Raw genomic sequence first — 14604 nt, 5'->3', positions numbered from 1 at the left:
TGTCCTTTAACTACCAAGCAACGGGGTTGCTAGGAGTATGGAGTTCACACATCACGATTCACTTGTCGGCGCTCCGGTTGCAACAACACGGAAGCGATAAATGAAAAGGATGGCGAGAAGTATCACTACATCAAGAATTCACAAGGGCTGGAGCAATTCTCATGAAGATCCTGACATAAAGGGGGTGATACTCCAGGGTAGAACAGAATCAAAAGTTGGATTGCATCTGATCTGTGGAAGACAACTTCTTTGACCCGATCCTGGATATGGATGAGGTACTGGAGTTTGTTTCTCCAAGTCATTCAGGACAGAATGGCTTGACGGACCACAAGAGTAATAGGCCTCGATACACGAATGCACGCATACTCTTGACTATCAATTGACAGACGAAGGTCAGTAGACAACTAAAGCGGGACAACTCAAAGGAACATATAACTTTCTGAGTTGTGGATGCATAGATTAGTATGTCGAATCAGGTTCAACAGGTTTCTTCCGGATAATCCATGCGGAAAGGTAGAACTGGCAGAGTCATAACATAGAATCGAGAACTCATCAAGAGCTCTGGTTGTGATCTTTTGATCCAATAAACATCTGCCATAAGCGGTTCATAGTATTTGGAAGAAGGAAATACCACGGACCTCGAGGACTATCGCAAAGTTACTAATATCCTGAAGGAACTAGCAAACACTATCAACATGAAGTAAGTAGAGTGAATCTCGGGTTCAAGAACCCAGGAACAGAATACCTATTACTAAGTAGCATCACGGAATGCTGTCGAGAATGATGGCCAGAATCATCACACTGGGAACACAAATCATGGCTAAATTACTAGATGATCCCCTAAGACACCTAGGGTCATAATAATTATTCCAACATAAAGGTCGAGGCAGTAGAATACCTCAACTCAACAATTAGTGTGATTGAGCTGGCATAAAGGAGCATCGAAACCAGAGGGAAAGGATTTTGCAAATGCATCAGACTATTTAGAAACCTGGGATGACTCGGACAGCATAACGGCTGTAAATGCTCAGAAAAGATTTGAGACAATCACAAAATGGTGGCATAACCACTCAGAAGCACAACATCAAGGTTTCGAGATCAATAATTAACATATAAAGGTAGAAACTGAACTGAGGCTTAATCCAACAATCTTATAAGTCTACTGATTAGTAACACGTGGTCCGAAGTTGTTGGTTGCCTTTTTGTAGTGCGCAAGTCAGAGTGAACTTCTTCTTCTGTTCTGCGAATCTACTAACGAGAACTGTCGTACAGTCCTATCTTTTTTTAAGAAAGATCGTAGGTGAACGTTTCGTTTCGTTACCTAAGTAGTTGAGCAATTCATTCCAAGGTAAACAAAGAGGTATTTCCTTTTCTTGTTTAGTACTTCTCTCCTTCCATCCCAGTAGGCCTATTCATGCTTTTTTGCTATCCATCTCGATCAAATAGAAGAAGGGGAAATTCAGACTCAGCAAAACACCTCAAAAAGTGAAAAAAAGATAAAACAACTTTCTTATTGTCAAGTAGTAAACCATAGTTCTCATCCTAGGAAACCATATCGATCATCGGTTTAGAGCTCCCAACTACGAAGCTCTTTTCTAGAGCGACTCAACAATTCGTGGATCCATGGTTTGGATGAAGCTATGTACCCGGGTAGAGATGATTTGTCTCAAAGATGTTTCGCTCATCCAAGAATCTGAAACTTCATCTACATAAACTCATAAATAGCCCTTTCCTTTCTTTTCTTGACTTCAAAAGGTAATCAATCCTTTCTTTTCATCTTTTATCAAGTCTTCCTCTTCCTGATTGAGTCAATCAGGGATAGAAATTCGAATCAACTATGAGGAGTAGGGCTGCTGGGCAAGTGAATGAACTCTGTCCTAGGCATTTCCAATAAGTTCAGTGAAGTGAGGGCGAAGCCTTTTTTGAGAGGGAAAATACACTCCAAATGATATTCCATAATGGAAGGAATGAGTGGAAGATTTACTGGAAGAAAAAAATACGATACTTTTCTAGTCGTAGGTAGGGCTACCTATCTAGTTTCGTGCTTCGGGCGTACCAGATTCAATAGGCTAGGTTATAGCTGACAGATTTCTTTAAGAACTAGCCGCCTATAAGCCTCGCTAGTAGTATTCCTGCCCAGTGCCGGAGTAGTGACTCACAAGATAAGTTCTCCTCGATGCATTTCCAACACTCTCTTTTTCTATGTACACTTTTGATTCCTCAGTAGGTAGGGACAACATTCGAGATCTCATCCGACCGTCTATTTATCACTGATTGGGAGATTGGATTGGAATCCGAGGAGAACTGATTGGATGTCATGGAACGAATGGGGCACTATGTTGGTTACCCACTGCTAGCCTAGCGGAGATTTCTCTATTTGTTGAAAGTGGAAAGGAGTCATATTTGAATCGGAAAGTTGGGCTCGTTCACTCACACCTTTCTTTGATTATCGATGACTTGGCTTCTTGCTCAAGTAAGCACCCGGCATACCAATTCATTATCCTTGGGGCTCGGCTCACTCCTTCCTATCTACGTTGTTCTTTCTTTGTTACTCTCATAATGACGTTCCGAAAGAATCAAGGTTACCAGGTCACAACTCTGATTCTTCTTCCCTTATAGAACCTTCCCGCAAGAAATCAGTGGAAGTGGGTCCGCCCCTACAAATCATCAAATCAGCCTTCTTTTCTGTTTTGCGCTGTACATATTCTCAAGTTATGAGAAAGAATGGATTTGAATGCAATTTTGAATTAACAAAATAAATGAATGAAGAATATTTTTACCTCTTATCTGATAAGCAATCAAAGCATTTGAACTGCTCAATGAACAATAAAGAAAGAGCTAAGGTCAAAAAGTATATGTGTTACTAATAGTAAACCAATTTTATTTGGAGTTTGCTTTCAGCTTAACATGTTATAACTACAAATGAGGCGAGGCTTGATTAGGTGGCTTTGCAAGAACTAGGGAGGAACACAAGTTATGTACTTTAGGCTAAACATATGAATTTAGAAGATCAACTTTTCCAATTGGACATAAACAAAAGCAACCAATAATATATATATATATATAAACTTCAATAATATTTTCTCTTTGGTGAAGTTATTTCATCGATAACCACTAAACGATTAAGTAGCGATGTATGCAAAGCTAGACAACGAACATTTCATAATACACTCGTTCTGCATATCTTTAGGATAAAAGAAAAAACTGCGAAAAAATCCGTTTTCCTAAATAAAAAGATCAAGAAATCTATTTTGTATGGTTCTTATTTCGTTGAAAACGTTTCCATGAGACTTTCTTTCATTGAAGAAGTCCATGACTTGTTCTAGGTGATATGAGGTTGAACAGGCTTTAGAAAAAATGCAAAGAAGGGTACATGAGGGTGGAATAAAAATCAAAAAGATGACCCCTTCTTTCTTCCTGAGCATTACCGATAAATATTCATTCTTTATACGTTAGGTTGGGTTTCAGATGTATATCATTTATTATATGAAACCAAAAATAAGAAATGACAAGAAAGTTGTATATAGATGGAGGAATAAATTATGATGTGGAAAACAAGGCAGGGGTTCAAATCCTGTCATCCCTACCTATTACTTCTCCTATGGGCAGTAACGAGGGATCAATTGAGGTCGATTCAAATTGGACAAATGTCAGGACCCCGACTCGATGCCACATAGGTCTAGCATGTAACACATCATATCACTTTGCGGCCTCACGCACGGTATTCCGACGGGTGCCACCTTACCTGGCTCGGGACCGTTTGCGCCTTTTGGCTCACGTATATGATAGTGTCGCTAGCATCCATATGATAAGGAGCCCGGGCTGACATGGCTAGTCGTAAACCCAAAGTGGCACAGACTTACAGGGACAGGCATCCATGACCCAGCATCGAACGTGTCGGTCATCAGCGAGTGAATCCAGGCTGTAGCACTGGGCTAGCAGGACTCCGGTGAACCGGGCTGTAGCGGGCTAACAGGACTCCGGTATTCATCGCGTGACATTTCCCCGAAGGGACAGACACAGGAACGAAGAAGGACACATGCCGACCAGCCTAAGTGTTCCGGAGCAGTAGCAAGCTACCATGGCTCGGTGGAAACACTAGGAGACATTTCCCGGTAAGAGAGGCTACCAAGGATAAACAACTAGGTTGTCAGAACCCACACATACCAAGCATTTCAATAACATACACACAATATGCTCGATATGTGCAAATACAACATGGCATCACAACATGACTCTACAACTCAAGTATTTTATTCAATAGGCTCCGAGGAGCGAGATATTACAAACATGGGTCTCATGACCCAACAATCAGAGCATACAAGTCAAAGCACAAGCGGAAGCTATCATGTCTGAGTACAGACATCTATAAATGAAAAAGGCTGAGAAGCCTGACTATCTACCAAATCCTGCCGAGGGCACAAGATCGTAGCTGAGGTAACAAGCTAAACGTCGAAGACCATACGGAACTACTAGCGAGACTGAGGTCTCTCTGCAAAAACATAAAATAGGCAAACGTGAGTACAAATGTACCCAGCAAGACTTACATCAGAACTAACTACATATGCATCATTTTCAACAAGGGGATGGTGGGGTTTAACTGCAGCAAGCCAGCTTTGACTCGGTGGCTATCCTGAACTACGACTACAAGCGACTCTTTTGAGGTGGCGCACACGAGTCCACATATTCACCATATCAATACACCACTATGGATCCGCTCCCGTCTCCCTACGAGAGCGCCATCCATAGCACTCACGCTTATCTTGCGTATTTTAGAGTATCCACTTTCACTTGTCTATGAACTGATATAAGCAACCCAGAAGTCCTTTTCCGCGGACACGGCTATTCGAATAGATGAGGTTAACCCTGCAGGGGTGTACTTCTTCATACATGTTTCCACCACTTAGCGTCTGCACACGACATGTGCTCGGCAGACTTCAAGCGAAAGCCGACGTGGGTGTAGACCACGACCTACCTAAACACTCAAGTCTCTAGTCCAGGTTTATCGCCTATTCGGGTTCCATCCATGAGGAGATCCGGCCGGAGTTTCGCTCACAGCCCCAAACGATGTGAACAGGGTTCCCGAGATACCAAACGGGCATCCGGTACACCGTGCCACGTACCTACCGCATCACAGCCCACCCCTCCGGTCAGTGCTGCCCACGGCCTCCAGCATACTACAAACACCAGAAACTACTTGCAACTCCTGGACAGAGGACAAGGGTGGATAAGAAGTCGAGCGGGGTCATATTTCAGGGCCCAATGTATGGTAGTAGCTGAATCATGGATCACAAACATAGAACTCAGTTCCTACGGACGGCTTCAATGAGACAACCCACCATGTACTCCTACATGGCCTCTCACCGCTACCTTTACCAAATCGTGTTCACCACTTCGCTCACACACAGTAGGACATGTTCACACACCTCTGATTCATCCCTGATGAATCAGACCTGACTCAACTCTAAGCAGTAGCAGGCATGACAAACAAGCAAGAATGAGTAGGCACAATAGGGCTCAAACAACTCCTACTCATGCTAGTGGGCTTCATCTATTTACTGTGGCAATGACAGGTCATGCAGAGGATAAAGGGGTTCAACTACCGCAGCAAGTAACAGATGAATCGGTGTTGTCCTAATGCATTAAAAGAGAGCAGGAGCGAGAGAGTAGGATTGTATCGGAATGAACAAGGGGGTTTTGCTTGCCTGGCACTTCTGAAGATAACATTGAGTCTTCATCAGTGTCAACGATCACATCATCGGTATCACGTCTATCGAGAGGGGACAAATACCGGCAAACAAAAAGAACACAATCAATGCAATGCACAATATGATGCATGCTATGACATGGCAATATGAATGTGTTTTGGGCTAATGCAACTAGCAACAGATTAAATGAAGTTGGTTTGAATACAAGATTCAAATTCAAACTCCATATGTGATTGTTTAAATGCCCTTTAATTGATTTGTGCTAAACAGCAGCTATAAGTTGTTCTAACATGCATGAAAATGGTACAGATGGATTCCTTGAATTTTTCTGATAATTTTTCATATATAAATTATTTAATTTGGAGTTACGGTTAATTTTCTATGATTTATTGAAGTTTAGGGCATTTTCTGGAATTTCCTGAATAATATTAAATCCAGAAATGATTATGGCGTCAGCACCACGTCACAGTGACGTCAGCAGGGTCAACTGGGCTGGCTCGGTCAAACCTGACGTGTGGGGGCCACACGTCAGTGACACAGGAGCTAATCCCGGTCAAACCCAGCGCTGACTGGGGTTTGACCAGGGGTGGGGCCCACTGTCAGTGGCTGTGGGGGTGTTTAGTGTGGTCATTAGTGCTGACTAAATCAGCGCCACGTCACACTCGCCGGAGTTACGCCGGCGGCGACCAAAACGACGGCGGAGCGTTTCGGAAAAACGCTACGGGGCTCCATTTTGAGCGCGGTTTGTTGCTACGGCTTGCTGGCGTTCTTGCGCATCTAGTGGTAGCAGCGACAGCAGCTGGGATGGCCTGAGTCGACGGCGACGAGCACTTCCGCGGCGGCCGGAGTTCGGGCACCCGCGGGTTTGGCGTTGCGGTGCGCGGGAGGGGGAGCTGGTTGGTGTGTTGGGCTCCTGGGGGCTTTATGAGCACGGTGAAGCACTCCGTCGTGGGCATGCGCGGCTATGGCCACGGCTGCGCCATGGCCGGCGGCGAGAAGCTCTCGGCCGCGACGGCATCAGTGTTAGAGGAAGAAATCGGGCCAGGGAAGAGGGGGAAACAGCACAGGAGCTCACAGCGGATGCAGCGGTGGCCTCGGCTAGCTCGGGGAGGCACCGGAGCGAGCGGAGCATTGAGGGGGATCTCCGGCGGCCGAGGAGGGGAAAAGCCTCAGTGGCAGCGTTGCAGCGTGTCCGGGGCCTCGTGGGTCGTCGAGGAGGTCGGGGACGTCGAGACGGAGCTCGCTGGCACGGCGAGGGGTCGAGGGAGAGGCAGTGGCTACGCAGGTGATGAGCGGCGGCGACGGGCTCCGCTCGGGAAGGGAGCAGAGAGGGGAGGGAGGCCCAGAGAGCGAGGGAGAAGTGAGAGGGGGTCGGGGAGGCGCGTGGCGTCGTCCGGGGCGTCGAGGAGGGAGGCAACCAGGCAGGAGGTGGCCAGGGGGAAGCAGGAGGTGGCCGAGGCCTCTCGGGCGCGCTTCACGCCTCGCCTCTGTTCGTCCTCCTGGCACAGGAGGAAGAGGACAAGGGGGAGGAGGTGGGCTGGGCCGGCCAGATGGAGCTGGGCCAGGTAAGTGGCGCCAGGTAAGTGGCCCAGGTGGCCTTCTCTCCCTTTCTATTTATTTCTGTTCTGTTTTTCTTTTATTTAATCTGTTTTGCCACTGTTTTGAATTAAAAATAATAATTCAAACAATGCCAAAGCTCCTCTGAATATTTTTATTTTGCTAGATGGACTTTTCCAAAAGATCATAAAATAATTCAGGGATATTTGAAATTATATTCTAATTATATGAATATAATTCAAATTCAAATAGCTAATGAATTAAATTCAAAGTCCCAAAAATAAATCCTTAAAAATGTTCAATATTTTGGTTGGGACCAGAACCCTTGCCAAAAATTATCAAACATTTAAGAAGAGCATTTTGGAACAATGAATGAGATTTTTAGGGTTTCTGCCCTTCTTTTATTTAGGGTTTTGAGGCTTCCAACAATCCTCAACTCATGTTTCAGAAATTTAAATATGATGCCTGGATGAAGATGCAACTATTTACAAACAATATTCTACGGCTGTGACAACAAAATTCAGAGTTTCATTTTTCTATATGCATGCAGTACAAAAATCATCCTTTTCTTTACTGATTTATCTCCCGGAAAGCGCTCTTAGTTTAGTTTGGTAGAACGTGTGTCTCCAAAACCCAATGTCGTAGGTTCAAATGCTACAGAGCGTGATTCTGTTCTTGTTATGTCGAATCCAAAAAAAGAACTTATATAAATATAAGAAAATGAGACAGTAATGAGGTCCATATCGTCATCGTAATAAAAAGAAAGATCTGCAAGCATTCTTTATGGGAGTCGGGGCTTTCTGATTTGAAGTTGTTGGAAAAGGACCTCTGTGATCGGTTGATCATTAGTTGTTTTTTTAAGGTAAGTAGGCAGGGGTGTCTTGATCGAAACCGAACTTCAATTCCATCCAGCTCAGATTCTATGCAGCAGTGGGGAAGACCTGTTTATACTTTTATTGAGAATTCCATTTCTTCCTGCCGCACCCCAATTCTTTCCCAACAGTTGAAAATTGATATGAGATCTTGAACCCAGGGGGCTCCTATATTCTGGGCAGAGGCATTGATGCGGGCTATTAGAATAAGGTGGTAAGGTCCAGGCATCTTCAAACCCCACATCTGCCCTCTTTGATCTAGTAAGGGGAATGAAAGAAATAGGAATGTTGCACAGTAAAGTGTCAGCACTCATCCCCAAACTCCATAGGCCCCGCAATAGAAAGAGTTTACTTCGGTAACGGAGAGCCGAAACCGCTAACCGAAACAAGACATATTCACTTTGACCACAGCCACCCACACTTGCCTACCCGACTGGCTATTTTAGCTATTCTCTCTTCAACCTTCCTCTAACCTAAAATAGTCGTACCGCTCCCCCTTTAGAGATAGATTTCTTTATTCTCTAAGCTAGCTAAACGCACGAAACATAATAAGCTAAGCCTCCGTCGATTTAGCCAAAGCAGGCCTGGAGAAAATAATGGGAGTCGGTGTCCCTTAAACGCCTTGTTTCCTCTTCTTTACGGTGGCTTCTTCTTAAATGAAAGAAGATCTCTGCTGCGCTTATGCCTTCAAACTCGAAAACAGTGGTTATTACGACACCAGGTGAAATAGCTGCATTTTATTCTCTTCCTCCCCATGACCTATTGAAGTTGCGCTCACCCGCAGCCCTAAGCCCTACAGTTCCTTCGCTTACCGCCTAATCTTAATCTATTGCCCTGCCTCCAAGAGAAGAAATGGCACCAACCGATACAATGGCAGCTAGTTCCAGGGAAGCTGCTTCAATGGAATTTGGATTGCCTAGTTGCTTTTGAGTTCAATTTGAACTTGTTTCCAAGCTTTTTTTCATCCATGCCTATAAGTATAATTATCTTTTCCAATCCGAGTGTTCCATCGGACATACTCCATTTGCTTCTAGGGTCCATTTGCTTCTAGGGATAGATAGGGCTGGAGTCGTCAGTGCTAGAATGAAATGTGAATGAGAGCATAGATTGATTGTCTCACTGCATGTACGTATAGTAACCGGTTAATAATACTAAGGGTCCCTAATACTAATCTTCACATGAGAGGAACGTGTCCTCTCGGCCTTGATATATACTAACAAATATCGTTTTTTCACTCAGACATGAGAGGTGAGATCGATTATATGATGGAGACAGATGGAGGAGCAGAAAGTGAGAGATTGTGGCGTGAAGCACATGTAAGGTGTACAAATCTTGAGACGGATGCATCGAGGTGCCGGCCTGTGAGAACGCTCGTCATAGCATTGCGCCATAATTTTGTGATGGGTCTTTCGTTTTAAAAATAGAAGGTTTTCGGGTCTAGTTTACCGGTCCTTCAATAAATGCGTATGAAAAGTGAAATAGTTGATGTGATGGATGTGCCCGGTATCGATCAATGAAACATCGGCTCGACGCAGGATTTCAGTAGAACAGAAAACATCGTCAGTAGTAGAGGGATAGGTACTTATTCCCGGCCAGCGGTATCATTGCTGCTCCCCGCCTAATGCGGATCATTGTGCAATGCTTACGTGAAATCTCAATCCAAAACTTATTCGTTTCGTTGGAAAAACCAACGCCGACGTCAAGATCAGTCTCCTTTCCTTTCTCTTTTCGGGAGCAGAGCTGAAAAAGATGGACAGTAACGATCGCGTAATATCAATTTATCGGCCTCGTCACCGAAAGCAGCTTCCAATTGCTCGGAAATTATTAGCTATATGGGGACTTTGATGGTGAGCAAAAAGAATTGATCAAGAAATTGGTAAACTTTTTCATGATCGATGGTAAAAGAACGAGAGTTCGTGCTATTGTTTATAAAACTTTTCACCGCCTAGCTCGAACTGAACGCGATGTAATAAAACTTATGGTTGACGCCGTAGATAATATAAAGCCAATATGCGAAGTGGTCAAAGTAGGAGTCGCAGGTACTATTTATGATGTTCCTGGGATTGTAGCCAGGGATCGTCAACAAACCTTAGCTATTCGTTGGATCCTTGGAGCAGCTTTCAAACGACGTATAAGCTACAGGATAAGCTTAGAGAAATGTTCATTTGCTGAGATACTGGATGCTTACCGAAAGAGGGGAATTTCACGTAAGAGAAGGGAGAATCTTCATGGACTGGCTTCCACCAATCGGAGTTTCGCGCATTTCAGATGGTGGTAAAGTGATACCACATAAGGAGCTCTTCCTCATTCAGTCATACTCAACAAAAGTAAGAAATGTTTGACCCGGATCCTTTTTTCATCTTCATATAGAAAGAAAATCGGCCTTCCTCATACTCCCCCCTTCATTCATAGAGTTGGAGGAATCCACAAGAGGCCTGCCCGTTCATAATTGCATAAAAGAACCATTCTTTTTATGAAAACTCTTGTTCCAACCTCACCTCAGGTCGAATGAATACGAAAGGGGGATCAATCAAATCAATAAGCCATGAATGAAGAAGTAGTGGGCCTTTCGCCTTATTTCGTTTGACTCGTGGAGCTGAGAAATCTACTTCAAAGAGAGGGAAAGAGTGCTAGTCCGAAAGAACAAGCAAGGGATGAGCGCACGGGAGCGAAATCCGTTGCGCCCACGCGCATACGTTTTCTTGCTGGGTAATTTCTCAGAAAGTTTTTGTGTTGTTGATTCCTATTCCTAGGTGTTGTGCTTTTTCCCCTATGCCGCCTATTGGTACTAGTGGAGTAGGATTGGCCTGTAATACAGAACCTATAGGTGGTGTAACCTTTCGCTCAATACTCAAATCTACAATTGAAGCATCTGAGGCTGCATCAATCGAGGATACACGACATAAGGAATTGTTAGATCTCCAAACTGAACTTCGCCTTCACCAAGCGTGGGTTTTCACTGGTCCTAACTAACGGTTGGCAAGCGATCCCCTATTCTGCATCCCGAAGATCAGACGGCCCAGAGCCGGAGCGATCATTCAAGCAAGTTACTCAGCTTGAGTTTTTCAGTCAATCAATAGATTGTGCAGTTTCTTAGTCTTTTGGTCCACGTCTTCATGACTTATAGAAAGGGTTTCTTTCTTTTACAAGATCATGGAAGCTTCAGAAACCATCCGAGATCTTCTGGAAACAAGAAATGTTGCATCAAAGGGTTCAGTGGTCATATCATAGTGAAATCGAGTTTCTTGATTTAGTCGATATCAAATTCCCAACTTAGAAATTCGAAAGGACTAAGATTCTACTTCTTCCTCAAATACTGGGAATGTGGATTCAAGTATGATATCACTATTCCACAGATCTCAAGAAAACGAATTGAACAAGTTTGATGGCTGGAAGAAGATAGGAAATATTCAAACATGTATTGCATTTCATCGATCTCACCCTTTGTTCAGTGCCGCATAAGTACTGACTTCTTGAACAGATACCGGTACCGGTCATGAAGGCTTCGCCCTTCTCAAGTCAAGTGCAGAAGCGAAATCCGTTGAGCAAGAAGCCAGTGATCCCACAACATCAAAGTGATACATATGACATATTGGAAATTAGGCTTAGTTTGTAGCTGTGAATATAGTAATGCACTTATTTATTGATAAATATGTTCTTTCAAGTAGAGCATACTCGGTAGAAAGGAGGTGGCGGAGCTGGGAAGAGGATTAGACTTTATCGATTACTTGGACTTAGAGACCAATTATAGAAAGAAGACAGTAGCTGAGTGAGTTTTATGGATCTAGTTTATGAGCAGCTTAACTAGAAAAGCAAGCAGAAGGAATAGAAGAATGAAATGCAGAAATAGGGGAAGGGCGGGTAGCATTTTCAAATGCCAGTTTGAGTGAGACAGTTTCTGTCTGGCCCCCCACTTTTAGGCAGTTCTTCCATTCTGCCTTTGTCTTGCTCTAAGCTACCTGACTTCCTTCCTTTGTTCTTCCATTCTACTTTGTATGATTCTGATCATCAGTTCTTATCGATCCCATTTTAAGGAAAAATCCTTATGTTGGTAAAATATACGTGTTGATCAAGGACAATGAAGCAGCCATGAAAAGATTGAAGAACGAGGTATGATGATTACTTCGGACTACTTTCTGTTCTTCATGCAAATGACCATATTTTCCGTCTGCAATACAGGTAGAAGATACTGAGTTGTTCAGATGTTTACAGGAAATCCATGGGAAAAACTACCACAGCTTTGTATTAAGCAAGCAGGTTCCAGTCGTTGGTAATTTCAGGGAAGCCTACATTGGCATTGCTCCTGAGTTAGCCAAAGAGATCGCGGAAGAAGTGGATGTTATCGTAAACTCTGCAGCAAATACCACTTTTGATGAGAGGTTCGTGAAGCTATACTAGTCTTGCACCAAGGATTGCTTCCATTACTAAATGTGTAAGTTCACATTCCATAGCAAGAAAAGTATTGCAACTTGCAGGTATGATGTAGCACTAGACATCAACACCGTGGGGCCATTCCGGATAATGAGTTTCGCGCAGCGGTTTCGAAGACTGAAGCTCTTCTTGCAAGTATCAACAGGTCAGAATGCCAAATAAGAGTTTCTTGTGGTCGAAATCAAATGGTAACCTGTTTCTATTAATCTCAAAAGCTTACAAACAAGCTTTAGCAGTATGTTTGCATGTCATGTTTTTGGCCAAACAGCATATGTGAATGGGCAGAGGCAAGGTTTGATACTAGAGAAGCCATTTTGCTTAGGGGATACCATAACAAAGGGGATAGGTTCCTCATATTTTTCGGCACATCAGAATACCGTGTTGGATATCGAGGCTGAGATCAAGTTGGCTTTTTACTCCAGAAGGCATTCTTCTGCCTCTGCTTCTGTTACTCAAGAAATGAAAGAGTTAGGTAGTCGAGGTATTCTAGTATTTCCCTGTTACTTTCTCATGTCTGTAGATACGAATACACACATGAAGTATTTGATTTGTGCAATTTATTTATTCATAGGGCCAAACTCTATGGTTGGCAAGACACTTATGTGTTCACAAAGGCCATGGGCGAGATGGTCATCAACTGCATGCGAGGAGAGATACCGGTGGTAACAATCAGGCCAAGTGTCATAGAGAGCACATGGAGGGATCCCTTCCCAGGTTGGATGGAAGGAAACAGGTAAATGCTAAACCCAAATCTGAGGTTGCGGATGTCACATATATATGTGATGCATCCTCGTCTGCTTACCAGATAATGAGCTATTTCCAGGATCTAGCAGTGCGTACTAACTTTTGACGGGTTGATGGTGAGGATCAAGTATATGACCTATATTCCTCACTATTAGAGGACTTCAAAGAGGAGATTCCATCATAATCTCTGGAAGCTAGTGTCAAGGAAGCCGTTAGCCGTCACCTTAACTGAAAGTTGGTGAAGAAGGTGTATATGCCTCTTGTCTATGGTAAGACACAGCATAGTGCAGCAGCGGACATCCAGAAGGGGCTTGACTTCATTAGAAAACGTGCTGAAAGCAACAAAGTGGCGGACATTTTTTTTTGCATTCTGGGACAAGAAATTCCCAGCCATTGCTAGGCTGAGCCATGTTAGCAAAGAATGGTTTCTCCAACAATATGAGGATAAATCCCTTACTAAAATGGTAGTGGTCACAAACCCCTTCCGTGTACAATTGAAAACATTAACAATACGAAAGCAAGAATCATCATTTATACTGGGAATGCCTTCCTCTACCAAAAGAGAAAGAGTTGAAGATAACGAAGGAAAGTGGGTGGATACAAAACCAGTTCATATCACTTGTCTTTCTGGTCTTTCAGAATCTCATCGAATACTAGTAAATGCTTTCGAAGAGAAAATAGAAGCACTAGAGAGCTCAAGTTCACTTCATTCATCACAAGATGCAAATGAGAATCAAAATGGAGCTAATGAGGAAGAAATCACTTCTACTTAAACTTTTTTGAGTGAAATACCAACCAACACATAAAGCAATAACCAGATAGATAGAATGATAACAGGTAATACGAAGATATCAACACAGCCGGAGTCACGAGGCTCGATAATGACCAATGGGTTAGGATCTGAGGAAGCTTAGTTTGGATGATGGAATATTCGCTGTTCTGATTGTTGAGATACTGCAAATCCACTTATCCAACAATTTCAGTCCATTTTCCTACTTTTTCTGCAAGGGGGGGAAAGCATTATTATATCCTTAATATGACTCTCTGTCACACGGATGCTGCTGGGCTGCTACAAAACCCCTATAGTCGAAAAAAAGATCGAAACAGGGATAAAACGTAGGATAACCCAGATCACTCGGACTAGCTGAACTCTCCAGAACAAACACAACCTAGGTGGTTTGACTAACGTTTTGGCACATTAGACTAACCTAAGACAACTCCTGGCTACATTCAGTCCTATCGAGATACAAGCTGTTACCAACCTGATACAACGCAAGTCACAAGCTTGACAC

General features: G+C 43.4%; 1 protein-coding gene across 1 annotated transcript in view; it reads left to right on the top strand.

Moving 5' to 3' along the window:
* Nucleotides 1-9977: 9977 nt before the first annotated feature.
* LOC123138405 (ribosomal protein S7, mitochondrial-like) overlaps nucleotides 9978-14604 on the top strand; it is a gene marked incomplete at its 5' end in the record, with an annotated part of 5587 nt that continues 960 nt past the window's right edge. The window contains one exon of the mRNA XM_044558382.1: nucleotides 9978-14604. This exon is cut by the window's right edge and continues 960 nt beyond it. Coding sequence (XP_044414317.1) covers nucleotides 9978-10415 — 438 coding nt within the window.

The sequence above is a fragment of the Triticum aestivum genome, chromosome 6B (assembly GCF_018294505.1).
Source record: "Triticum aestivum cultivar Chinese Spring chromosome 6B, IWGSC CS RefSeq v2.1, whole genome shotgun sequence".
NCBI classification, from domain to species: Eukaryota; Viridiplantae; Streptophyta; class Magnoliopsida; order Poales; family Poaceae; genus Triticum; species Triticum aestivum.
This window is presented reverse-complemented; position numbering and strand designations above follow the sequence as displayed.